Source organism: Clupea harengus, chromosome 7 (genome assembly GCF_900700415.2).
Source record: "Clupea harengus chromosome 7, Ch_v2.0.2, whole genome shotgun sequence".
Taxonomy (NCBI): Eukaryota; Metazoa; Chordata; class Actinopteri; order Clupeiformes; family Clupeidae; genus Clupea; species Clupea harengus.
In genome coordinates, this window is record NC_045158.1 from 28,994,564 (window position 1) to 29,019,563 (window position 25,000).

Consider the following 25,000-nt stretch of genomic DNA (forward strand, 5'->3'; position numbering starts at 1 on the left):
GAGGCTGCTGGTGGTTACAGTCCTGTTCAGGTGGGGATGTTCACTGGGCACGTAGGACACTTTGTATCCCAGAATAGTGCCGTGGGCATTAGCTGCAGGGAGGGCCTAATGCGGAGGACAGAAGAAATTTGGCCCAAATTACAGACGTTCTGAAATGTTTTTGTATTCGTTCTATGCAGTTCTTTGTATTAATGGCAAAAACAATCTATAGTTCAAACAGGCCATCGGGAGATCAACAGGGGAGGGAGAGGCAGTTGTCAAATCATCTGTTCCTTCCTTCCTTCCTTCCTTTTGATATATCCTGTGTCTTTAGTTGCTAGGCAGCAAACTGTACCCCAAACAACTCAGCGTGCAGGAGGAACTCATTTAAAATTACACACCAAAGTTCCTCTCTAAGTTGTTTTAATTAAATTAGGCATTAACAGCTCCATGCTCTTCTTGTTCAGATCCTACATACAAGTAACTGTAGAATAATTGTAAAGAATCATTTTAATGTCTGCTCACCGTCCACAGGAGTAAGATCTTCCGGGTTCCAGGAGAGCAGAAATCATCAACGTGATAGCAGACTCGGGGTGGAGAACTCGGAGCTAAGACAACAACACAGGCGTGTGGAGCTAAGACAACAACACAGGCGTGTGGAGCTAAGACAACAACACAGGCGTGTGGAGCTAAGACAACAACACAGACGTGTGGAGCTAAGACAACAACACAGACGTGTGGAGCTAAGACAACAACACAGGCGTGTGGAGCTAAGACAACAACACAGGCGTGTGGAGCTAAGACAACAACACAGGCGTGTGTGTGCTTTAACTCGAAACTATGCATTCTAATAGTTGTACTGTCAATTCTACTGTAGTCTAAGTCTTCTAAGTCTATTATAAATATTTATTATTACATTATATACTATATTATATAATGTATATATATTATTATATATACATTATTGTGATCATTAATTTCTGTTAAAATTTGACTTTTTATATAATTGTCATTAGGCTTACCAGACTCTGATGTCATTCCGGAGCATTCCTTGCTCCAGTCACTCCAGTCTCCATGCTGGCCAACACAGGACACGCTGACTGCATACAGCGTAACTGGCTGAAGGCTGTCAATCACATACACCATCTTGTTCCGACGGTGTTCTGGTGTCGAAACAGATATCTGAGGGAACATCACAGGTAGTCTTGGTACGTAGCAGAATTAGTCCACTTGTACTGACTTTTGGGTCCCCATCCCTGCCCCATCACTTACTAACATGTTTATTAGTTTTAAGAGCAAGAGAAACTATATTTATAACAGCGCCCTAATTTCCGAGGTGCACCTACCTCCGTCCACAGGTCAGTGCCGTTAGGTTTGTGGCGGAGTTTGCATCTCGCTGTCGACGTGTCTTCACTTGTCCAGATCACCGTGAGAGACCTCTGCGAGGTCACAGCTTCTACAACAACTGGACGAGGAGCTCGGACTGGTAGAAGCAAAAGGAAACTGGTCAACACACAACTGGTGTAAAGACAACAATAAACAATAACAATAACACTAATGAACTAATGAACTAATGTGAGAGAAACAACATGTAGGAAGTGAAGATGACCGAGACGTACACATTTAGAGTATGTTATTTGACTTGAGTTGATCAAAGCAATACCTAAATCTCCCAAGAAAGCGTAGTAGGTTCCAGACAGCCATTCTGTTCTGGTCACGGCATTCTGCATATTGAGAGTGATGTTGAGCTCAGTCCCAAAGAATAAGACATGTTGACAGTATTCAAATTCATATATGCTGTAAAACATACACACACATGCTGTAAAACACACACACATGCTGTAAAACATACACACACATGCTGTAAAACATACACACACATGCTGTAAAACACACACACACATGCTGTAAATCTTACACATACATGCTGTAAAACATACACATACATGTGTGTGTGTGTGTGTGTGTGTGTGTGTGTGTGTGTGTGTGTGTGTGTGTACACATACGCACTTTCAGTGTAATACAGGGAGAGCTGTGTCTGTTCTACAGTGTTCTAGAAGCCCTTGTGCTCTCACCTGCTGAGGATCAGTGAGTTCTACAGTGTTCTAGAAGCCCTTGTGCTCTCACCTGCTGAGTATCAGTGAGTTCTACAGTGTTCTAGAAGCCCTTGTGCTCTCACCTGCTGAGGATCAGTGAGTTCTACAGTGTTCTAGAAGCCCTTGTGCTCTCACCTGCTGAGGATCAGTGAGCTCTTTGTTTCTCCAGCGTGCTCCTGTTTCTCCAGCTTCCATTGGCAGGTTAGAGACTCAGCAGTTTCAATAAAATAACACTTAAAGTCTTCAACTGTGTCTGGAAGCAGTCAGATCACAAGGTTGAGGATTATAAAGTGTTTAAGTATCGTCCCATTTTCAGACAAATAAAACACACTCATGTCCTACTCAAAAACCCTGAGGAATCAGACACCTCCTCTCCCTAAATCATAATGCAAATGTCATTGTGGTGCTCATTACACATGAATAAATACTGTGTTGAAACAGTAAAATACAGTAAAATAACGATGTCCTCTTCTGACTAGCTACGGTGTTTTCTGATGTGTGGTGACAGAAGAGGTTATTCGTTATATTACTGTATTTTACCGTATCAAGCTAAAGGAAAGGACAAACTGACCAGCAATTAGTCCACGATGCACCGCATGAGTTGAGCTGCAGTCACTGCTGTCTGTGACACAGTAGTTTTTTGAGTGCTCACACTTAATCAGGTCTTTGCTTGTGACCGTCACCTCTGTAGGGAAAAGGCAGAACTCAAGAGGACAAATGTTTGCAAAACATACACATAACGATGCAGGAAGAAGAATCACGTTTACCTTGATCACTGTAACTTTTGGCCAAGGATGTTCCACCTCCATGTCAGTGCAGTCATTTAGATGTGTTGACAGGGAAGGGAAAGAGTGAGCATTATAAACAATAAGGAAAAGAAATACGCATTGAGTTGCATTGAAGCTTAGCAATAACAAGCTTACTTACAATAGCTTGTGAACAGCGTAGAAATGAGCTGACACGAGATGAGCAGTGCATGTCCCCTCTGGTCTCTGCAAAGACAGTACTGCCACACTGACTTTCATTCTTGTCTGTCATATTCATTAGTGGTCCACCTAAACACACCTATTGGAACCTAATGTTCCAGCTACTCTCTTCACTTTGTTGAACTTAAAACCCTATAGAAATATACCAAAGAATATAAATCGTCGCACATCTAAATGCAAAGGTATTCATTCATACCACAATCTTAAAATCACATGCATGCAGCTATACACAGAAAAAGAGAGAGAAGAGAGATTCTTAATCCAACCTCGCAGGCATCAGTGTCGATGGCTAAGAGTTGATCCAACCTCGAGGGCATCAATGTCGATGGTTAAGAGCATGTGGCTTGCCTTGCAGTGAGCGGGTGGCAAGCAGTGAAATGGAAGTGACACATTTCACGTTAACGACACGTGTCTGTGGTTTTGCAGCATTGCTCAACAGCTCACAACATCGTCTCTCCTCCACAGAGATGCTATCAAGACCTGTCAGTTCACCACGTCCAACTATTATTCTCAGATATTACTTAATTTCATTCTGAGATCCCAAAACACGTGAAAAACAAAACCAATTCAGTCACCATTTCAGCACAACAAAGTTTTTTTTGCAATCTCTCTCTCATACTGTGTGAGAGCATATGTACAGTATATATAGGCCATATATTGCTGGTTTATCCGCTCTGACAGGATAATTGAGTTGCCATTCACAGAAATGTGCAAAGTCCTGCCGGAACAAATCACAGAGAGGAGATAAAGGTTGCAGCTGCACCACCCGTATGTTAGGCTTGTGTTTATGTTCCAGCAACTTTGACACCAGCAGCTATAGCAAGCCACACTCGTTTTTACATTTATTTGCTAACATTAACATCAATGTAGGTCAAAGTAGCCGTATAGCAACTCTAACTTCAAAATGTGAAAAGAAAACGGTTATTGAAACGTGAATATAATGTGAATATGACAAGAACTTTTGGCTTTGGTTTCCATGCTCATCATTCTATCAGACATTTGGTAAGCTACCTCTCTAAATATTATCATCTTGTTACTGGTGAGTTTTATATACATATACAATATACATTATTCATCATAAAAGTGAACAAATTTGTTTATTTTACCTTTAAGTATTTTTTCCCAATTTAAACATTGGCTTTTCTGACAGCCATTGGCAGCAGATTCTGCATAGTGTTCAGGGTATAGTCTAGATTAGGCTACCTTTGTTGTCGTACAGAAACAGAACGTTTTTCTTTTATCCTGACAAGGTTTTTAGGCATAATTTAATATAATCATTGTAGTGAGGAATGATTCAAGGCCAACCTTTATTTTACTCAATCACTTTCACTCTACTGATGATGTCAGGGTCTTCCTGTGAAACTGCAGTTACATACATGGGTGGACTGGGGGGAAAAAGTGGCCCGGGAGTTACTGTCAGACCGGCCCACTCAATACAAGACACGCTGCCCACTCAATGCATCGCACGTATCGACCAGTCAGTGGCCTACCTGGATCATATATGTTTTTTTTTTAAATAACATTTGGATCCACCAATTTGCCTGGATGGACACATGGAATAAAATGGTACTGGCTATTGTAACACTCCAAGGTAGGTATAGTTTGCTAGATGAATATGCTTTGGCTGTGTAAGAACCCATTTTCAGGCGTTCATGAATCAGGCGGAGATCTTTTTTTACCATGGTCTTCCGAAGTCCGTAAGAACCCATTTCAGAAGACACTTCGGAAAATGCCCCTCGGTTTTTGCAATACATGTCTACAATTCTGGTTTTAAAGCAATCGCCTGAACAGGGACTTGAACCCTGGACCCTCAGATTAAAAGCATGGTCCGTATGGCTCAGGGCACAGACCAGAAGGTTTCGTGTTCAAATCCCATCGGACGCAAAACAGTCCAATGCCTTTGATTGAAAGATCCTAACGGGAAGCATGCCTTGTTACATATACAAGGGAAATATATATGCATCAACGCTGAAGATGTCCAGTTTTACACGAATAAGATTGAGAACAATGTTTGTGTGTGCAATGTTTGTGTGCGCAGAGCATAGCAAAGAACCCTTGAAGAACTCCTTGCAAGAAAGAAAGAGGAAAGTCTAATAACTCCATTGCTAGACATTGTAAAAGCATCCGTGTCGCTAATTATTTAATCCTGAGTTCTACTTGCAATTATTTTTCATCGTGCCCCCAACCAGGCTCCCCCTCCCGCACATCTTTCAGGAGGCAGGCAGCCCTTATCTCTTCATTTGCAGTGTCACATCTGGTCCGCTCGCCATCGCTGTATCTCTTTTTCTCCCCCTCATACCACAGTGAAACACACATGGTTGTGCACGACTACTAATCAAGTTGAAGATGATCAAGCTGTGCGGTTAGGAAGTCAGCAATGAGAAACAAATACTGGGTAAATGAAAACTACTTAGAATAAATGTGTTCTCCAAGGTCAATGAAAAATCAGCTCTTCCATTCCCAAACCATGACTTTGGCATTGAGCACTTTTGCATTTCTTTAACATTATACAGTGATGTAAACATCATTGTAAATAACATTGTCCACAAAGGTCAAATACATTTCAGCACATATTTATTGTATTTCACAAACATTTAAACCACAATACAGAGATTTCCAAGCCTGATTATTCCTCTACATAACATGGAAGTCAGTGACATGTCATTTCATGTAAAGAAAATGTTACACTGCAGGTGTCTCATCAGCAGGATGGTGTGCTCCTGGCACAGAAGAATACGCGGGGTGACCAACAGTGGTAGTTTGACCAGCCACCTACGAACCATACAAAGGCAAAACATAAGCCTCCCAGAAGCAGTGACATGCTGTATGTACATAGCTTTCAGAAGAAGAAACTTACCAATGGAATTCAGGTGCAAGCAAGGAGAAGACACACTGTTCTGTGTCTGCCAGTTAGTGTAATAGAAGCCAGCGCTGTCAATCCACAGCCAGGCACCCTAAAAGACAGAATCACAGCACTTGGTCGTGTGGTCATAACAGCTGTGGTACCCCATTGTATGTTCAAATTAATTTGTGAAGAAATTAGAGTTTTGGGACAGACTGTTTTAACAGTAATAGCTATGATGCCGTGTCTCAGTAAGGTCAAATCAAGATACTTCTCCTGACCTGGAAATAGAAACCTCCGATCCAAGCGCTTGATTGGCCTGAAAGTATAACCATAGACTGCAGGAAGTTGTATTCCTCAGAAGACTGCACAGAGGCCAGACTGCCTTGCTGCCCCACACAATGCACCTGGAGAGAGAGGGGGGAAAAGAGAAAGAAAGGAGGAAGAGTGTAATGGTACATAGGAGAAAGAGGATGTAAAAGAGGAGCTTCTTTATTTTCATTTTCCAAACAAACAGGCAAGGTTTTTTTTTTTTTAACATCATCCCTCATATTTAGGGGTTACTGCATTGTGTTAATCCAATGGTGAAGCACCTTCTCCCCCTTTAAATGCGGTCGTTGTGCCTTACCGCAGCATCCTTCCAGTTCTTCTTGGAGGTCACCATCAAAAAGCAGCGGGAACCTTTTATGAACCAGCCAGAAGGACACTGACCAGGATACACTGGAAGCCCAGTCTCAACTGGGAGAAACGAAACATGTTGCATTTATATCGCAAAACATCTGTCTTACTTTACCACCACACTTTAATCACCACCAGCTAATATCATTCTGCAGATCATTCATACCTGCTGGCAGAGGGCCCTCCACCATAGAGGAGGCTGTCGAGTTAGAGACTGAGAAAGAAACAGAACTATCATTAGAAACATTTCCCCATGGCTAGAGTATTACAGGAGTTCTTTCTTTGAGATTTCTGAACAACATAGACATTTAGAACAGAGATATCAAACTGTGAACAGAGTCTGCTGCAGAGATAAGCACAAAAACACTAAATGACACCACAGTGTTCACAGGTTTTTGCCACATTAGAAACATCAAAAAGGAGAATATCCAGACGGAAACATATAGGTTGATTCAGAAGATGACTGATACATGTCTATGAAGAATGCTAAAGCTGAATGTTGCTGTTTTGAGAGACAGGAGGTAGAGTCTGATTAAAGAGTGTACTTACCAGGTGCAGCACGGGTCGCAGCATTGGTCACAGCAGAGTGCATACAGAGAAGAGCGGCCAGTATGAGAACCTTCATGTTGATTTGTGTAAATTCTTCTTCCTCTGGGGAATCTAAGGATTAAAAAATGGTCACATTTAGTAGATCATTGAAGGTTTTTCAGAGTGCATGACCAGAGAGCAGCAGGATTCTTACCTGTTGTAGATGAGTATCAGGCACACCTGTTCAGGTAAAGTAAACTAATGCAGTGATGAGCACAGCGTTTGGTCTGCTTTTTATACCATTCTGAGACACGTGTCGGAGTGTCACGTCTCTGAGCTGCGCTCCGGCCACGCCCCCTTCAGCAATTCAGGGCTCACACTTCCAGCTGCATGTCATCAGTCTCGTTCACCGTTCCAGCTGCACTGCATTCACGTCTCCCAATCACACAATCACCCACACCTGTTTCACTCCCTACCAGAGGCTTATCTAGCCCTATTTTGGGGGCTGGACACCTCCCAAAAGTCTCCTTAGCCCCCCCCCCAAAAAAAAAAATTCACACCTATCAACCGATTTAGTGAACTTATTTTGTTTCATTTTTAGAGTTAGAAATAAAATAGTCTCAAGTAGCACAGGAATCCCGCCTGTTTGAGACTGTGGTGTCAAGCGCGCGGCTCTGTATGGTCGTGAGTGAGCGAGCCTTGCGAGTGTGCAGACGGACGGTGATAACGTATGATCTCAAAACAGCAGTTGGGAGTAGGCACCCTTCAAATGTGAGAGACCTGGAGCAGTTGGCAAAAGAAGAGTGGTCCAAAATTCCAGTAGAGAGTTGTAAGACACTCATTCATGGTTACAGGAAGCGATTGATTTCAGTTATTTTTTCCAAAGGGTATGCTACCAAATATTAAGTTAAGGGTGCCAATAATTTTTTCCAGTCCATTTTTGGAGTTTTGTGTGGAATCAAGTCAGATTTGGCATTTTTTCTCAGATTTTTTGGTGTTGTTCCAATGTAAACAAAAGAAATAAACATGTGAATACCAAAGCATTTGTCATTGCAACAATTTTCTGGGAGAAGTGGTGCATTATCTGACAGAAGTGCAGGGGTGCCCATCTTTTTTGTCCATGACTGTATATATGTATAGATTAGCCTAGGCCCTGGACCTAAAATCCACGTATTTTTGCATGTGACATAGAAGATATCGTATCACATCAGTCAGCAGGGGTGGACTGGGGGGAAAAAGTGGCCCGGGAGTTACTGTCAGACTGGCCCACTCAATACAATCGCGCTGCCCACTCAATGCATTGCACATATCGACCAGTCAGTGGCCTACTTGGAGAAATACCCAGACACTTAACATTATTTTGGATGATTACAAAGAAATTACATCATATATGTTTTTTTTTTAATAACATTTGGATCCACCAATTTGCCTGGATGGACACATGGAATGAAATGGAACTGGCTATTGTAACACTCCAAGGTAGGTATAGTTTGCTAGATGAATATGCTTTGGCTGTGTAAGAACCCATTTTCAGGCGTTCATGAATCAGGCGGAGATCTTTTCTTACCATGGTCTTCCGAAGTCCGTAAGAACCCATTTCAGAAGACACTTCGGAAAATGTTCGAAAAATAGACACCATGAGTGTGAATACAGATCGCGAGCAGTATTGTCAAATTCAGTCAGTGATGTCAGAGGGAGGGCCGGTTGGTGATGGAAGTGGGCCGGTATTTTGGACCAGCCCAACCCCGTCGGCCCACCGGGGCTTCCCCCGGTATCCCCGATGGCCAGTCCGCCCCTGGTTACATATACATATGTACATGTACTGTCACCATTGTGGCAAGCATATTTTACACAGCGTCTGATTTGGTCCCATCTAGGTAGGCATCAAACAAAACCAAAAGCTGAAAGAAGATATAAATATATTTTTATTTGTAAAATATTTATACATCCATATATAATTCATTCAAAAAGCACCAAAAAGACATTCTAAAATAGATCTAACACCTGAATATATTGCCATGTTTATGAACGGCTAAACTTATTTGTCCATTCAGGTGGAACTCTGTTATGAGGAAATTCCCAATATATTCGCTATAAATGACATCGCAGAACAGCCATATCTGCGCAATATTTCTTTGAAAATTTGCATTGCATGTTGGGAGCTTGGAGTGGCACACGGCGCGAGTTACTTTTGCCCAGACACTTTCTATGGCGCGCGGTTCACAGTTCACTTCGCTGATAATCCATTTGGCTCTTTGGTGCAGCTGAAGACTGTGTCTTTCAATAACCTTTTGGAACTGCTTGGAGAGTGTCTGGGTGCTCCCGCTCAATGTTACTCCTGGGGCGAAGACACTCCATGAGCGTCTAAACTTCTTAGGTGCGTTTTCAATCTCCTCTGACGTCTTGACAGAGTTGCTAGCATCTGTGCATTCCGAAAGTGTCACCTGAGGTTTCTCTCTTTTGTTCCCTCCGAGCGAAGACGTGGGCTGTGGTTCTGTCGACGATAGCAATGGCTCCGAAGACGGCTGGTGAGAGTGCAGCCTCGTTAAATCCTCAGGCAGAACGACTGGTGGTGCCTTCTGAGGTCTGATGGGCAGACATAGGTCCTTATGCGTTGGAAACCATGGCTCAAAGGCTGACAGTATACGGCGAGTGAAATCCTCCAGTGCCCTCTCGGAGAAGATGACCATATCGCTTGGACCGTCTTTGTTGTTCTTATAGTGCAACACTACATCCATTCAAATGATGGTGATTGGCAGCCAACGGTCAGGAGCTATGCCAAGTTGTTTTGCTCCAGTTTGCCATTTGCAGAAGTTGAAAGCCTCCTACAACATACATTATAGATTAATGAGCACGCGAAGTTACCAAGTCCTAGGAACAGTCGGTTCAATAAAACACTGGCGAGTAATGCGAAATGTTATCTAGCTGATCCATAGTTTAGATAACAATCTGCAAACGTTAGCTCAGTGATCTATAAGCCATTCTCTACTTAGAAGACAGATACGATTAAGCTTTTAAATACCGCTACTCAGGGATAGCAAATGTTTATTTACCTCTGATTTAAGCGTAGCGCTGCTAGCTGCGTGTAGCCAGCGTTAATAACGGAAATGTCATTATGGCGGCGTTGTTTTTTTGTTTTTTGTTTTCAAAATAAAAGTTTTATTCATTAGTTTTTAATTATAGATTTAATACAAATGGAGGAAAATAATTAGGTAAACCAAACGTAAAGGTTGGAAAATACAAATGAGCTAGAATAAGACTTGAAATGCCTTTTCTAAGAAGCTTTTAGAGTTATCTAAATAAACATGCCTCTTGTTACTCTAAATCATTTCTGGGAAATGACATATCCAAAAATGTACTACCAAGTAATTTAGTTGTTTGAACTTCTACATTAGTTCTTCCACCTGCTTGAGGTTGAGGGTTGAAAGATGCGCCATAAAAATTGCAAAATATTTGGACTACATCAGTCACCTACTGACGAACTTGAAATTCTGTGGTAAGGAAAACAAGAAATTGTGCCCCTTTGATGTAAGGGTGAAATAAAACCCTCATAACACATTTAAGAAACAATATAGGTATTTAGGGCTGAATTGCATTTGTAGGTCCCAGATCATGGTAAGCCTCAGCCAATCACATCCACCAGGCGTCCCAGGTCATGGTATGCCCCAGCCAATCACATCCACCAGGCGTCCCAGGTCATGGTAAGCCCCAGCCAAATCACATCCACCAGGCGTCCCAGGTCATGGTAAGCCCCAGCCAAATCACATCCACCAGGCCTATGATGAGCTTCAATTTGTGTGGCTGGGTAAAACAACACAATTATTCACCCTTGATATGGGGGTGGAATGAAATCCTCATAACATATACTTTCAGAAAATAACTGGATAATAGAACCTGAATAGCTTTTGTATCAGGGCACACCGAGCGACTGTAGGCCTAATTGCCTATTGAATACATTCAAATTGTGTGGCAGAGAAATGCGTTTCATGCGCATGCCTTTCCTTCTCTTTAATAAAACGTGTGGAGCTTTATCCCAAAGACAGAAAGGAATGTTGACTGTCCTTTGTTCACCAGCTGATACATACAAATATTCAGTATTCCTCGATGTGTGTGTTAACCATATGTATTGTATGTCCATGTATATTTTACAGAGTCTGACACATAGGGGATTAAATAATGTTCAACTCACTGTTCTGCCTATTCATATAAAACACTGCCGGTGTTTATGTAGGCCCATATCTCATTTATTCAGTCATGTGTATGGTGTGTTATGGCTCATGAGCAATATAAATACAACTATATATTTTGTCAGCAATAAGGCCCTTGGTGTGAAATGCAACTTTCTTGAGGCGGAGATTTATAATAGATTAAATAGAAAACAAATCTGGAGAAATTATAAACACCAAACATCTAAATGTTGTGTTGATAATAGGCCACTCTCTCATTTAATGTAGTTATTTGCCAGACGAGTCTGCTAACTCAAATGTGCAGATGCAATGTCGCTAGTTAGCAGCACAACAGGCCTGTGTCGTGCAAAAACGTTGAAACATTTACCAGCCCGATTTTTTAAGATGAAGTTTGAAGTGGACTTTTATGACTGTTTTCGTCGCCATATTGGCACCCATTATCGCTTATTGTCGCTAGCTCCACGGAACTCGCTGCTGGTCTTCGTGTCTTCTTCTCTTGTATCTGTCGCCAAGCTGACTGAGATAGGATGCTTTGCTGCCCTCTATTGGAACACCACGAGGACGAAAGCCACCATAGATTGTTAGAAAGGATAAAAGCACCAGGGAAAAACTAAACAGGCTGTTACTACATTTGTGTATTTCACATTTTAAAAACAAAGGGATGTCAAAAGCTGCGATACAAGTAGTTGCCCGTACAGTTACAGATACAACTCCACAACAGAGGGTGGCGATAATCTAAAATTCAGCATGCGCCAACACCCCACACATAAAGGAAGAAGAATCAGAGCAGTGCCGTGGATCTCCCACTTGAGCTAAAAAGCTACGTGTACTTACGGCTACTTGTATCATCGTTTCTCTATGTGACTAAAATGGCCCATCTGACAACAAAACCGGACGACAAAGAGAGGTTGGTTAGAAATATGGGACGCTGTACACGCTGGATTGTTCTCTGTCTTTTGTCTGTCATTCAACTTATCGTTAATACACGTTAATGTTGCCTACTTTACTGCTAAGCTATGGGAAACCGTAGTCGTTGTTGAGCAGTTCACGTTAGCTGGCTAGCCTGTTGGCAAAAAGCGTTTAGGAATTCTTTCCAGCAATGTTGGTAAAGACTGATTGTGGTATCATTAGTTAACGGTGTACATTACTTTTGGCTTGCTGCTGTTTTTAATGCTTCTCCAAGTTGTTGATTTGATTCTTTGGAGTTCCATCACCATGCAAGCAAACGGGATTTGGTGTGTAAGATCCTTGACACAGCACAACTTTGAAATCAATCAGACTCTTTTTTTTTTTTTTTTTTTTTCCCTTTCAGGTTCATATGCCTTTATCCTATATATATCAACAGTAAGAAAACCTTAGCCGAGGGGCGCAGAATACCTGCGGAAAAGGTGAGACACCTCGTCTCTGAACGAATAAATGTATTTATAGTCATTAAGTGAACGACGAGTATGTGTGCGATTGTACACTACATGTACACTTGGTTTGTAAGCATATACAGTATGTACTGACTTATTGTGTTGTACTGTGTAGCAGTAACAGAGGTAATTTCCAGATCATCCAATTTGTTGGACAGACCATGTAACATTAGTGTACAAATTATCCAAGTTTTTTGTTTTTGTTTGTTTTTTTTTTTGTTTTTTTTTGCAGGCTGTTGAGAACCCCACATGTGTGGAGATCCGGGATGTTTTGACAGCGGCAGGAGTGAATGTTCTGGTAGAGGTGAGGCATCAGCTACACACGATTATTCGCTCCGGAAGGCAAAAGCACAGAACAGGCATCATGTCATTTTGTACTGTTGTGTGACCTCCTGTAGAACAAGATGCACCCTCGCGAGTGGAACAGGGATGTTCAGTTCAGGGGAAGAGTTCGTGTCCAGATCAAACAGGAGGACGGAAATCCGTGTCAAGAGAAGTTTGCCTCACGTGAGTGTGGTTGTCTTGTGTGAAGATGGTCAATTCAACAACCATAGTGTGAAAATAGTTCAATGTGGAAGTTGAAATTGTGTGAATTTAATTTTCAATTTAATAATTGTGTATAGTGCCATTAACAAAGCACTTTACAGAGCCCAGGCATAAGAGCCTTGGGGGACTCCATAATTTATCTTTGTTCGACTAGATGGTTTATAATGGACAAGTACAAACTGACAACAGTCAGAGAGATAAGACCTACACCAGGCAAGTGCATGCATGTCTCGTTGGTAGCATATGATGGGCGATGACCTCGTTCACACCTGGTATTAACAAGTGTCTTTGGTTGGTGATCCCATTATAAGAGGACGCATTTGGGATGCATCTGGCCACATTCTTTAGCGGTGCGAACACGAACGTGTCCTGGGCCACATTGGAGAACTGCCCACTCCACCGATGGCCTCTGCATCAGCAGAAGTATGCACTCATTTATGCGCCAACGGCCTAATAATAGCGCCCATAAAGGCTATTATGAGTGAATCAAACATCTCTGGGGCGATCAGGCTTGCCTGGAACACACAAGCGATTACTTTAGGCTATAATGTTCCAATAATGTTGTCTGCTACACAATCGTCCTCTATCCGTTCCTTATGTTTAGTGGAGATGAATCGGGTATTGGAGTCTTGTATAGCTGCTGCTGGGAGACTGGGCTTTCTCTTAAGCTTCTAATTAAATCCGCAAACTAAAAAAAAATGCACTGTCTTTCTAAATATAACAATAATGTATAATAACGAAACAATCAGAGGCGATAATATAGTCCCACGGTGTATTGAAGTAGGCTACTCAATTAATCACATCTCTACAGATGCACACAAACTACACACAAACCGATTATAGATTCAGTCTTAATGTCCAGCAAGCAGTAGAAATAGTTCAAATATGAATACAGTTAATCAAGATTGCAATCGAAGTCAAAGTTTGTGAGAAACAATTGGAGCGAGAAGCCGGTTCAAAAAGGACGAACAAGAAGCAATAAATCCCTTAGCAGCCATCTACATCTTCTGACCGAGAATAATCCACAAGGAAGGTTCACTACTTTACTCCGGCAGCTGAGAATGGTGACCGCTTGCAATGAGATGAGCCCAGACGCGAGTTCACCTGCATACACACTAATATCCCCTATTGGCCTGGGAGGATGTCCTATTTGTCTCCGTTATACAATATAATGAACTGATAGCGCACACAATGCATTAGGGGTGGGAATCTCTTGGCACCTCACGATTCGATTCCGATTCAGTGGTCAACGATTCGATTCTAAACCGATTATCGATTCTAAAATGATTATCGATTCAAAACCGATTATCGATTATCAATTCTAAACCGATAAAACGATTATCGATGCATGTCGATTTTTAAAACATTTGAGTTTGCTACTCAGAGTCTCAAATCACTTCCTACTTTGTGTTTGATAATTAAAGAAAATCAACAGATGAATTACCTTCTCTATTTTTTATTAGAGAAAAAGCTTTTCCTTGTCACAATTATGACTTTCAATGAACAATGCAATAATCGATGCAGCTTGCATTTCAACACAAAATGGATGTGTAAAAAAAAAAAAAAAAAAAAAAAAAAAAATTTTATTAAAAAATCGATTATGAACTTTTCTGAATCGAGACAGAATCGTTCGAGAGAAATCGAAAAATCGATTTTTTTCCCCCACCCCTACAATGCATACCATAATTCGAGAACAATGGAAATAGAATAACATGTCATCACCCAATTTTGTGAGTTTGGGCGAGAATGGATGAGCGTGTGGCAGTAACACAAACTCTCAGTGTAGAGCTGAATATGTGGCAGTAACACAAACTCTCAGTGTACAGATGAGCGTGTGGCAGTAACACAAACTCTCAGTGTACAGATGAGTGTGTGGCAGTAACACAAACTCTCAGTGTACAGATGAGCGTGTGGCAGTAACACAAACTCTCAGTGTAGAGCTGAATATGTGGCAGTAACACAAACTCTCAGTGTACAGATGAGCGTGTGGCAGAAACACAAACTCTCAGTGTCCCGCTGCCAGGCTCTCATGCCGCAGACAACAGTATTTCAATGCTTCAGAAAAGATGAATCACTGTCAGGTCAGTAAAGATGTGTGTTTATAGATAAAGTTTAGTATCTTAAGACTGCACCTTGGAGATACTGTCAGTGATTCATCTTTTCTGAAGCAAGTGTCACTACACTTTGCTATATATAGTCAACTCATCCCAACACATGCACACCGTACACAGCCACCTGTATACTCCTTGAATCTTGAACTGATTGGCTGGTTCTCCTCATCTTCTCGTCCGATGTCGTTTAAGAAGTTTCACGTGGGCTTGCGCGTTCTGTTCTCTTCTTCCCAGGTAAAGACGTGATGTTTTACGCGGCGGAGATGATCCCAAAGCTGAAGACGAGGACGCAGAAGACCGGAGGAGGGGAGGCGGGAGCTCAGCAGGGAGAGGGTGGGAAGAAGGGGAAGAAGAAGAAGAAGTAGAGCGTCTGTCTGTCTGTCTGTCTGTCTGTCTGTCTGTCTGTCGGTCGGTGTCCACCTGTGTTGATTTGTGTGTTCTGGAGCTTAAGAGCTTTATTCAATCCAAGCTGAAGGTTGTCAAATTGTAGCCATCCTCAGGTGAACATGCTGTTCAAACATTTTTTGGTTAGATTGTTGAGGATTTCATTTCCGTGTTTTCAAACACTGTCTTGATTTGATGGATCTTCTGTTTCTCATTAGCTCGCTGCTGAATCTGTAGTCTGCAAACAGCGTTTCAAACACAATGAACCACAGTGAAAGAGACGAGCACCTCAAAGGATTGCCGTGACGGGGAAAAATAGCCAGATACCCAATCCTGAAGTGTGTTTCAAAATCGGGAAAATGGCAAACTCCATCTTTTTTTCTTTACGCCTTTCTTTTGTTTCAACATGGGAAAATGGCAAACTCCATATTTTTTTCTTTACGCCTTTCTTTTGTTTCAACATGGGAAAATGGCAAACTCTTTTATTATGTTTCACAATTACTTTTGGCAAAAGCCAGTTTTTTTTCCAGTTTTTTTCATGAAAAACAGAAGAGGCAAATTCTTGAGTTTCTGAAAATATTGCTTGACCTCTACACGGCCATGTTAAGGACAAATGTGATGGGAAGAGTGGAAACCAGAGCTTTAAGTTCTAGCGACACACACAACCTGAGGCCACATATTTGTTTTCTACTCGCATGTCTTAAGTAGTGGCTGTGCTTTACTTTCATCAACACAGTATTTGACCTCTCCTTTTCCAGAGTAGAAATGGTCTAAGTTGTGTTGACGTATGTCTTATTTAATTATGAAAAAGTCACCACGTGATGCAATAAAGGATTTGCAAATACTGAATACATTTTTTGGCATAGTTTGTTGTTTCAGCGGATAATGAACATTGAGTATTAACAGTAAAACAAAGACCTTTTTTACTTCGTAATGAAAGTTTAAAATTGCCACCAGGTTCTTTAAACTTAAAGAGTGTCTAAACCCTGGAGTGTTTTTTTATTCATCACCCCTAAGCTAACCAGAAAGTCAGCAGTTTTGGGGGTAGAAATACATAATATGTATGATGCCATATTTAAGATCACCAACCTCATCTTGGCTAACTTTAGTAATGCATTAACATATTTAGCTGTGCTATAGCTGGAACTCAAGACGGTATGTGAATGCAAATACAAATATGTGTAAATAAATATGTTGCATCAGAATTATGCAAAGAGCATGATCATAGAAATAGACCTGAAGTATAATAAACCATAAATGTATCACCAGTGATAAATATACAATGTAAAGACATGTTACTAAATCGTTTTAAAATGTATTTTGTAGTGTGGTTGAAAATGGGTCCCACCATATGCAAAGGTTAGGGTGCAGAGTGCATTGGACTACTAAGGTACCTTTTAGAGTAACTGTGCACACCTGCTTACTGAGCCATGTGTACACCATGAAGGAGCACAAACTGCTGAATGACTTCTTCGTTTGCAGGTCAGGTGTCATTAATTCAGCTTTCAAAAGATTGTACAAAATGACTCGTGGATCATGCCCTTGAGTTTTCCACATCACCATGGTAACTTCTTTTTCTCACCCTTCACACAAAATATGTTTTGTTGGCTAAACCTTGAGTAGAGGTGAAAAGTAAAACTTCCAAAGCTCAGGTGTCTCTGCACACACTTGCGCATAAGCGTGTGTTCTTGTAACGTGTGTTAATGTCCACACAAAGGCCTGTGTGTCGTCGACAGGTGAACAGAATACAGGTAGTCTAGTCTACATTTACATTACATTTAGTCATTTAGCAGACGCTTTTGTCCAAAGCGACGTACAATGAAGAGAACATTCAAGCTAAGAGCAATAAAGAACATGGTGTAACAATAAATACTACTTTACATAAGAATTAGAAAAACGACCTAGAAAGGAAAAAGAAGTGCAGGAATGTAACTGCTGAAGTGCAAGTTAAGCGCTAGTCAGGGTGCCAGTTAGGAAGGGAGGTGCTCTCTGAAGAGTTGGGTCTAACCCTTACGGCTTTCACACAGCAGAACCTAGTGAGACTACATCTCAGCCTTGAACTAAATCCAGTAAGCATATTCATATGGCGCCAAAATAATAAAATAGTTTCAAGGTGCTTAACAGAGCCCAGGGACTGAACCCCACTGCAGCAAGGGGTGAGGAAAAACTCCCTGAGAAACCTTGAGCTGAACCTCGGTTCAAAGGGAGGGGGGGGGGGGGCAGAAGGGGAACCAATCAGAAACATGGCAGATGAGTTGGGACACGTGAGCAGGATAAGCATGCTAGCATACGTGTGGTTAATGTACACAATACATACAAACATAACATGATATATAGCCTACATGATACATACTAAATTGATAGTGGATAAGTTGGGGAGAGAGCATTCAAGTATCGTAGAACAGCTTAGTGGGTACACAGTGTGCTCGTAAGGCTACTATTACAAGGGTAAGTAGAGCAATGAAACAGAAAACCATGTTGATTATTTGCATTGCAGGTAAAGACAGCACAGAGCACAGAGTATAGGATAGAATAAGTGCATGACCGTGTGGCAGGGGACAACACAGAGTGTGGGGTAGAATAAGTGCATGTCAGAGTGGGAGGGGTGGGTTGGTGTAGGCTGACAGGTTTCTACAAGTAGATCAGGTGGAGAGACTACAGCAGCATCCCACAGCGGAGACAGTCTAGACTAGGAGGGTGTGTGTGTGAGTGTGTGTGTGTGTGTGTGTGTGTGTAGATCAGGTGGAGAGACTACAGCAGCATCCCACACAGCGGAGAGAGTCTAGACTAGGAGGGTGTGTGTGTGTGTGTGTGTGTGTAGATCAGGTGGAGAGACTACAACAGCATCCCACAGCAGAGAGTCTAGACTAGGAGGGTGTGTGTGTGTGTGTGTGTGTGTAGATCAGGTGGAGAGACTACAGCAGCATCCCACAGCGGAGACAGTCTAGACTAGGAGGGTGTGTGTGTGTGTGTGAGTGTGTGTGTGTGCGTGTGTGTGTAGATCAGGTGGAGAGACTACAGCAGCATCCCACAGCGGAGACAGTCTAGACTAGGAGGGGAAGACAGGCAAAGTGAGTGGGCAGAGCTCGGCTGCCTTATATGCATATATGTATTGAATGGATATGGTGATGAGGAACAAGGTTTTCAACAAAGGTCGCACTATAAGAGAGAGAAAATGTGGTTAGTAAACATCAATTTGGTGAACAGATAAAGAGGTAAATGTAGGTAAACAATTAACAGTAAGTAATATGGCCACTTCATCTGTATTAATGCCTTCGCATAATGGGATATAGAAGAGGGAGAGGCTGCCCGGCATGGTGTGTTATTAATTCTGTTTCTGTTTAGTTTTTGATGAGTTATGTTTGTGTGTGTGTGTGTTTAGTTTTGATGAGGTATGTGTGTGTGTGTGTGTGTGTGGTGTGTGTGTGTGTGTGTGTGTGTGTGTTTAGTTTTGATGAGTTATGTTTAGTTATGTTGGCTGACATGATGAGTTTTGGTTATACAGGATAGCAGGGGGCAGGACACATCAATGATGTATCTGTTATTGAAAAAGGTCATGGAATCATTATTACTAAAGGTTATAGGATCAGGATGTTCGATTACATTGTGTTTTTTTGTCAGTTTAGAAATGGTGTTGAAGACAAACCTTGGGTTGTTTTGATTGTTTTCAATCAATGAAGAATAATAGGCTGATTTCACATTCCATGCCAGGTGAATTACCTCAAGTTTGGTGGAGTACCACTTTCTTTCAAATTGTTGAGTAATTAATTATTATTAACAATTTTTATTCTCTTTTTCAGCAGTGCAATAGTGTCAAGGGTTCAGCCAAACTAAATTCCTAAATTTCCCTCGGGATAAATAAAGTATCCATCTATCCATCCATCCATCCATCCATCCATCTATCAAAGAACACTTGTTAGTCGGGCGGCATGAGGTGGGGATGAGCTTAGTACCGGGAGTAAGAGTGAGGCAAGTGCGGCTGGTAGTTTGGACATTAATACTGTAGTACTTTTGTCAGATAAGCAAAGGCTGTAGAAAGTGGATTCATTCCGATGTTGCGCAGAGTTCTAATTGCATGTTGAATGTAATTAGGTGATGGTCTGAAAGGGCAGTATTTTGAGGTAGAACTATAGGGTTGTCAATTTCTAAGCTATATGTTAATACAAGGTCAATGAAGGTCAAACCCCCAAAAGAGTCTATTAGTGATTGGAATGTGATTGTAAGACTGTTGTTTCCATTGTCTCTCATGAGGAATTTATAACCGGGGTGGGTTGGAAGTCAGAGAACTCGGATAGAAAGTCAGTGTGCAGGGTCACAAGAGTGACTGAAGTCAGTGTGTAGTGTCACAAGAGTGACTGAGGGGTGGTTTTCCAGTTTGGGTGTATAAGATGAAGTATTAGAACTTCAAATGATTTTAATTTAAATTCAGGTCTTTGAAAAATTGTTGCTACTCCACGTCCATGCCCTGTCCTGCGGCCTGTGTCCTGTGGCAGTAAACATGACCTGGGGGGGTGTGGCCTGTGGCAGTAAACATGACCTGGAGGGGTGTGGCCTGTGGCAGTAAACATGACCTGGGGGGGTAGACCTGTTCAAGGCTACGTATTCGTCTGATTTTAGCCATGTTTCAGTTTGAAAAACTATAATAAAGACGAGAGTCCATTTATATAAACATCCATTTGCTTTTGAAGGATAAAAAATGCTACTCTTTCACTAGTAACCATAAGATTGTTTTACATGGTTAAAAATGCTACTCTTTCACTAGTAACCATGAGATTGTTTTACATGGTTAAACATGCTACTCTTTCACTGGTAACCATGAGATTGTTTTACAGTACATGGTTAAAAATGCTACTCTTTCACTAGTAACCATACGATTGTTTTACACGGTTAAAAATACGTCAGCGACGGTCTCGCACATGTTTGGGAGGAAAACATTCCCAATACCTGAGAAGAGTTTGAATCAGTCTTCGGTCTCATGACAGCACCTGTCAGCAGATCAAGCCCTATATTTCAAGTTGATTATTCTGGTGTGTGGGAGTGGGGGACATAAACACATGGTGACATTCTGGCTCCGGCCTGCCAGCCTGGCCCCGGGGGAGAGAGCAGTCTGTCATGTCCTTCACGCCACCTGTTGCGCTCGCAGGTCTGTGAGACGCCCGCTGGTGTGATGTTAGTGCTCACAGATCACACGGATACAGTTGCTGTGCCAACTACATGATTTCAATGACGCCTGCCTCCTCATTATAGTCTTTATATAGTATGGAAGCAGTGGTCCGTCTGCTGTGTGTCCTTAACCTCAACTGTTGACTATCACATGGCTGGCTATGTTTTAAAAAAAAATACAAAAAAAGTACTGTTAAATAAATCTGGAGAAAGTTCAATGAAAGAAAAGTACCTGTCACATACATGTTTGTACAAACAAAAAAAGTGTTTCTTCATTGGATGACTACGTATTCACCAAGGTCTTGGCCGACTGTAAATCAGTCACGGCCTGCTGTCTTAGATCACCTAAAGAGTTTGTCAGCTTACACGCGTCCATAAATATCCCCCTGTTGTTGACAGTCAAATGGGATACGAGCTGTCCAGTGCACATAAATATCTTTGTTGGTGTCCTTAAAAGAACAATCTGGAAAAGTTTTCTCCTAGCTACACTACAAACTTGCCTAATGTTATGAGCCAATAACAAAGTTACTGTTTCTGTAAATGATAAGTAGTGTGAACAAAAACCCAAAGAACTTTACTGACACAGAGACGTTACATCTGAATAATATACTGACACAGAGACGTTACATCTGAATAATTTACTGACACAGAAACGTTACATCTGAATAATATACTGACACAGAGACGTTACATCTGAATAATATACTGACACAGAGACGTTACATCTGAATAATATACTGACACAGAGACGCTACATCTGAATAATATACTGACACAGAGACGCTACATCTGAATAATTTATTGTCAACTGCAGACTTTTTTAAAGTGTTCATCGCTGGCGGGGGCTGGAGCGGGGGCTGGAGCGGCGGCGGGGGCTGGAGCGGGAGGGAAAAGGATCATTCCTGCTCCGTCGGCTCCATCACCATTTCTGGCTTTTCGGGCTGCATCTCTGAGTCTGCCTCAGCGTTCTCAGGAATCCCAACATTCTCCTCCATTTTTTTTGTCCCAGTCCCCACATTCTCCACTGTCCCCACTGTCCCCTCTGTCACCACTGTCCCCTCTGTCACCTCTGTCACATCTGTCACATCTGTCACCTCTGTCACCTCTGTCCCTACATTCTCCACTGCTTCCTCAGTCACATCTGTCCCCACTGTCACATCTGTCACATCTGTCCCCACTGTCACATCTGTCCCCTCTGTCACCTCTGTCCCCACTGCTTCCTCTGTCCCCTCTGTCCCCACATTCTCCACTGCTTCCTCAGTCACCTCCTGCTCTTCAGAATTCTCATTTTGTTCCATCTCTCCACTCTGCTCCATCTCCTCTCCATCCTCCGTCTCCTGGCCCTCTTCAGTCTCCGTGTCGTGTTTCGTTTCGTTCTCCTCCTTCTGTTTCTTGTTCCCCCTCTGCTTTCGTTCCTCTAGGTTCCTCTTCAGCAGTTCGTCGTCGAAGGTCTTCAGATGTTTGGTTCGGCTTTCCAGTCTCCTGACCCATTCGTCTCTCAGCCTGTAGCAGTCCAACCACGTACACAAGTGAGGACATCTCATTCATGTCACTGGGTTAGGAACAAAACACTGGACACGAATTACTATAGTTATTAAGAAACTAAAAGCATGCTTCTAAAAAGTGCTTCAGTAGAATTTCCATTACTAGCCTTTAAATCACAGGAGGACCACTTCTCCATATGTTTTGCAGTTAATTGTTTAGATCAACACAATCCAGTCCCACATGAAACCTGATTTGTTTTTATTATCTGATTCCACTTCAGTTTATATGAGTAACACAGCCCGGCCAACTCCACGACAGGACGGCGTTAGGAGGCTATTCTTTCCTCAGCACCATGCGCTCAGTGGGATAGCGTTATCTCTGGCGCCTTCTTCACATTGATGTGGATTATTACATTTGGACGGGGCTGCGGTTCTGCAGTGGTGGATAATCCTCTGACCTTAAGGCTTTGAGGGAGGCTAGGGCTATTATATGACACCAAGGGGGAGCCTGAGTTCCAATGGTCTCTGCTTATCCGGAGTGGATGCCATCATTCCTCTGCGGCCTTTCCCCAGATCCAGCTTCACCCCTTCCCTAATTGTCTTTCATCACGCAGATTTATCCTTCATATATCTTACCAAGCTGGTTTTAGTAAAAGTTTTTTTAAGCTTATCATGCTGATGAATCAAATTTTGTGTCTATTTCTTGTATTTACATGTTTTAACTTTGTAACATGTTTTTGTACATTACAATTGGCAGAAATATCTGATTTTGGCATCTTTATTTCATCCCCCCTCTGTAGCATGCTGTTAAGAATCTAATCTTAATTAAGCCAACCAGACCCATTTTTTGTGTAAAAACCTAGCTAACTTTTAGCTAGTCTGAATAACGTAATTAGCCAACTTTAAAACCTACCTATTATCCACATAGACACTTCATTTTCATAACTTCACCTGCCTTATCCTTTCCACTTTTCTTTTTCTATTCTGCGCCCCTGATGGAGTGCCATGACAGTTTGCTTTTTCAATGACACTCTTAGTAAACTCTCTGAACTCTCAGCATTGCTAGTCATTGAAGCCAATTGCTGAGCCCGGAGCGCAGCCATGCCCAATGCTAGTCCAATCTGTAGGCTACTCGCCTACATACTATTTTCCGCGTGGTAGGCTATATTTACGATACAGTGTGTAAGGAGCCCATAAAGTGGTACTTTTTTTTATATATATGATAACTTGTTCCCAGAAGATAGAAAAAAAATCACCTTATGGGACTGTAGGGTCTCTGTAAGTGTGTGACACTTTTTAAATAAAAAGTGAAAGACAAATGAATGACAAAGAAGTTTCTTGTTATTATGCAACTCGGCCATATATAGGGTGCCATTGTTTTGGGTGCTGCGCATACGCCTTAAAACACACACACACACACACACACACACACACACACACACACCTTTTTGTGCCACTGGGAAAATGCATTCTATGCCATACAGATAGAATGTGACCTTTCATATAGATCTATCATCATATAGAACTATCATCACTGATAGAGATAGATGTGAAGAGGACGTTTTATCCTTTGCATTTCTGTTGGTGGCGTGGTGTAAATGAGAGAAAAGCTCTCGTAAGTGACCTACTTTGAAAGGGCGCTCTTCTTCATTCTGCCATCCTCAGTCCCAGAGACTTTGGAGTGCTTGTCAATCCTCTGTTCCCAGAATGACTGAATGAACAGTTTCTCGTGGATTAAAGCCACATTCATCTATGAGCAAAACAGAAATAGATATAGATTATAATGAGCTAATATGCTCACATGCATATTTTTTTTATATAAGAGAAGTGTGACTACAGTTCAGTTCTCTCACTCCTAATACATGATAAAAGGTAAGCAGCTCTTCACATATTTCACAAACTTGACAAACATTAAATGGATGGTGGTTCTTCTGATCTGAGTGCGTAGCACGATGGAAAGTGGCAGAGTTCCAGTCTAACTGGACGACGAGTGGAGCAGTGTCACCCCGCAGGTTCTTAAGCTGTCATCAGATCGGGTATTTATATCAGAAATAAATTAACCACCTTGTATCGAGGTCTTGTGTGGGCATATTTGGCCGAGGAACAGAACTAATAAATGTATTGAAAGCAATACAAGCAGAACCCTCTAGAAGTATTCAACTTACAACACAGCCGGAGAAAAGAATTAATTCCGTAACAATGTCACTTTCATAGACCAACATTTTCATTAAAAAGTCAAGAAATAGGCTCTTTGGGTTTTGTCAGGATAACGAGGTGGTCCTAACCACATTCCAAAAAGTGTGTAATGAAAATACTGGAAGGGTTCTATTAGTTGAGACGTTGAGAAAATTTGACTGACCTTTAACTTTGAATGACGTCCACTTGCCTAGCAACTGCCTCTTCTTTGAGGTTGCTGTGGATACTGCCTCTTCCTTGAGGTCGCTGTGGACACTGTCAAGGCACCAGACAATGCTCCCCGCCGCTGAGAGCTCTCCTGTAGAGGGTCACTCCTGATCTGCCAGCCCCGGTCTGGTGCTTCATGACCCCTCCAGAGGGGCGCTACAGAGCGTGACGGAGCGCCGACATTCCTGTCATTGTGCG

General features: G+C 42.0%; 5 protein-coding genes and 1 long non-coding RNA gene across 8 annotated transcripts in view; 1 reads left to right on the forward strand and 5 right to left on the reverse strand.

The window, feature by feature from the left end:
* LOC116221173 (interleukin-6 receptor subunit beta) overlaps window positions 1-1,554 on the reverse strand; it is a 9,238-nt gene extending 7,684 nt beyond the window's left edge. Inside the window, exons 1-3 of the mRNA XM_031571082.1 lie at window positions 1,002-1,554; window positions 505-587; window positions 1-105 (exon numbers count right to left, since the gene is read on the reverse strand). The exon at window positions 1-105 is cut by the window's left edge and continues 115 nt beyond it. Coding sequence (XP_031426942.1) covers window positions 1-105; window positions 505-587; window positions 1,002-1,173 — 360 coding nt within the window. The 5' untranslated portion in view covers window positions 1,174-1,554. The remainder of the gene's footprint in view (window positions 106-504; window positions 588-1,001) is intronic.
* Window positions 1,555-2,607: 1,053 nt separating this feature from the next.
* LOC116221044 lies at window positions 2,608-4,463 on the reverse strand. Its single transcript, XR_004163981.1, has 3 exons — window positions 3,003-4,463; window positions 2,843-2,878; window positions 2,608-2,760 (listed from the first exon to the last, which is right to left on the reverse strand). It is a non-coding gene; the product is annotated as an uncharacterized LOC116221044 (long non-coding RNA).
* Window positions 4,464-5,618: 1,155 nt separating this feature from the next.
* LOC105890047 (ladderlectin-like) lies at window positions 5,619-7,437 on the reverse strand. Of its 2 annotated transcripts, none has more exons than XM_031570027.2 (7): window positions 7,324-7,437; window positions 7,131-7,241; window positions 6,748-6,795; window positions 6,532-6,641; window positions 6,185-6,310; window positions 5,919-6,015; window positions 5,619-5,833 (listed from the first exon to the last, which is right to left on the reverse strand). In XM_031570027.2, exons 2-7 carry the CDS (start codon window positions 7,204-7,206, stop codon window positions 5,763-5,765), a joined length of 528 nt encoding a protein of 175 aa, XP_031425887.1. In that variant the 5' UTR covers window positions 7,207-7,241; window positions 7,324-7,437; the 3' UTR covers window positions 5,619-5,762. The 2 variants fall into 2 exon arrangements, with proteins under 2 accessions (XP_031425887.1, XP_031425888.1); XM_031570028.1 differs by having other exon boundaries at window positions 7,131-7,232; window positions 7,324-7,388.
* Window positions 7,438-9,039: 1,602 nt separating this feature from the next.
* On the reverse strand, window positions 9,040-10,230 carry zgc:101664 (uncharacterized protein LOC450064 homolog). The gene is made up of 2 exons (XM_012815936.3): window positions 10,163-10,230; window positions 9,040-9,934 (listed from the first exon to the last, which is right to left on the reverse strand). The coding sequence occupies exon 2, from the start codon at window positions 9,845-9,847 to the stop codon at window positions 9,107-9,109; it is 741 nt and encodes a 246-aa protein (XP_012671390.2). The 5' UTR covers window positions 9,848-9,934; window positions 10,163-10,230; the 3' UTR covers window positions 9,040-9,106.
* A 1,730-nt stretch (window positions 10,231-11,960) lies between these two features.
* On the forward strand, window positions 11,961-16,601 carry srp19 (signal recognition particle 19). Of its 2 annotated transcripts, XR_001161955.3 has the most exons (6): window positions 11,961-12,203; window positions 12,609-12,684; window positions 12,944-13,015; window positions 13,110-13,218; window positions 15,603-15,868; window positions 15,971-16,601. XR_001161955.3 is itself a non-coding variant. In XM_012815787.3 (5 exons), exons 1-5 carry the CDS (start codon window positions 12,166-12,168, stop codon window positions 15,731-15,733), a joined length of 426 nt encoding a protein of 141 aa, XP_012671241.1. In that variant the 5' UTR covers window positions 11,961-12,165; the 3' UTR covers window positions 15,734-16,601. The 2 variants fall into 2 exon arrangements, 1 of the variants encoding a protein (XP_012671241.1); XM_012815787.3 differs by having other exon boundaries at window positions 15,603-16,601.
* A 5,210-nt stretch (window positions 16,602-21,811) lies between these two features.
* fam240a (family with sequence similarity 240 member A) lies at window positions 21,812-24,149 on the reverse strand. The gene is made up of 2 exons (XM_012815571.3): window positions 24,028-24,149; window positions 21,812-22,418 (listed from the first exon to the last, which is right to left on the reverse strand). The coding sequence occupies exons 1-2, from the start codon at window positions 24,147-24,149 to the stop codon at window positions 21,812-21,814; spliced, it is 729 nt and encodes a 242-aa protein (XP_012671025.2).
* Window positions 24,150-25,000: the final 851 nt, after the last annotated feature.

What these genes read in the sequence shown, in the direction of transcription:
- zgc:101664 (XM_012815936.3), bottom strand. Translation starts at nt 9,847, where the DNA reads ATGGATGTAGTGTTGCACTATAAGAACAACAAAGACGGTCCAAGCGAT.
- fam240a (XM_012815571.3), bottom strand. Translation starts at nt 24,149, where the DNA reads ATGAATGTGGCTTTAATCCACGAGAAACTGTTCATTCAGTCATTCTGG. An exon ending in AAGAAGAGCGCCCTTTCAAA is followed by an intron (nt 22,419 to 24,027) that starts GTAGGTCACTTA and finishes GGACTGCTACAG; the next exon opens with GCTGAGAGACGAATGGGTCA.
- LOC105890047 (XM_031570027.2), bottom strand. Translation starts at nt 7,206, where the DNA reads ATGAAGGTTCTCATACTGGCCGCTCTTCTCTGTATGCACTCTGCTGTG. An exon ending in GGAGGGCCCTCTGCCAGCAG is followed by an intron (nt 6,642 to 6,747) that starts GTATGAATGATC and finishes CGTTTCTCCCAG; the next exon opens with TTGAGACTGGGCTTCCAGTG. An exon ending in AGAACTGGAAGGATGCTGCG is followed by an intron (nt 6,311 to 6,531) that starts GTAAGGCACAAC and finishes CTCTCTCTCCAG; the next exon opens with GTGCATTGTGTGGGGCAGCA.
- srp19 (XM_012815787.3), top strand. Translation starts at nt 12,166, where the DNA reads ATGGCCCATCTGACAACAAAACCGGACGACAAAGAGAG. An exon ending in AAACCGGACGACAAAGAGAG is followed by an intron (nt 12,204 to 12,608) that starts GTTGGTTAGAAA and finishes TTTCCCTTTCAG; the next exon opens with GTTCATATGCCTTTATCCTA. An exon ending in GAGTGAATGTTCTGGTAGAG is followed by an intron (nt 13,016 to 13,109) that starts GTGAGGCATCAG and finishes GACCTCCTGTAG; the next exon opens with AACAAGATGCACCCTCGCGA.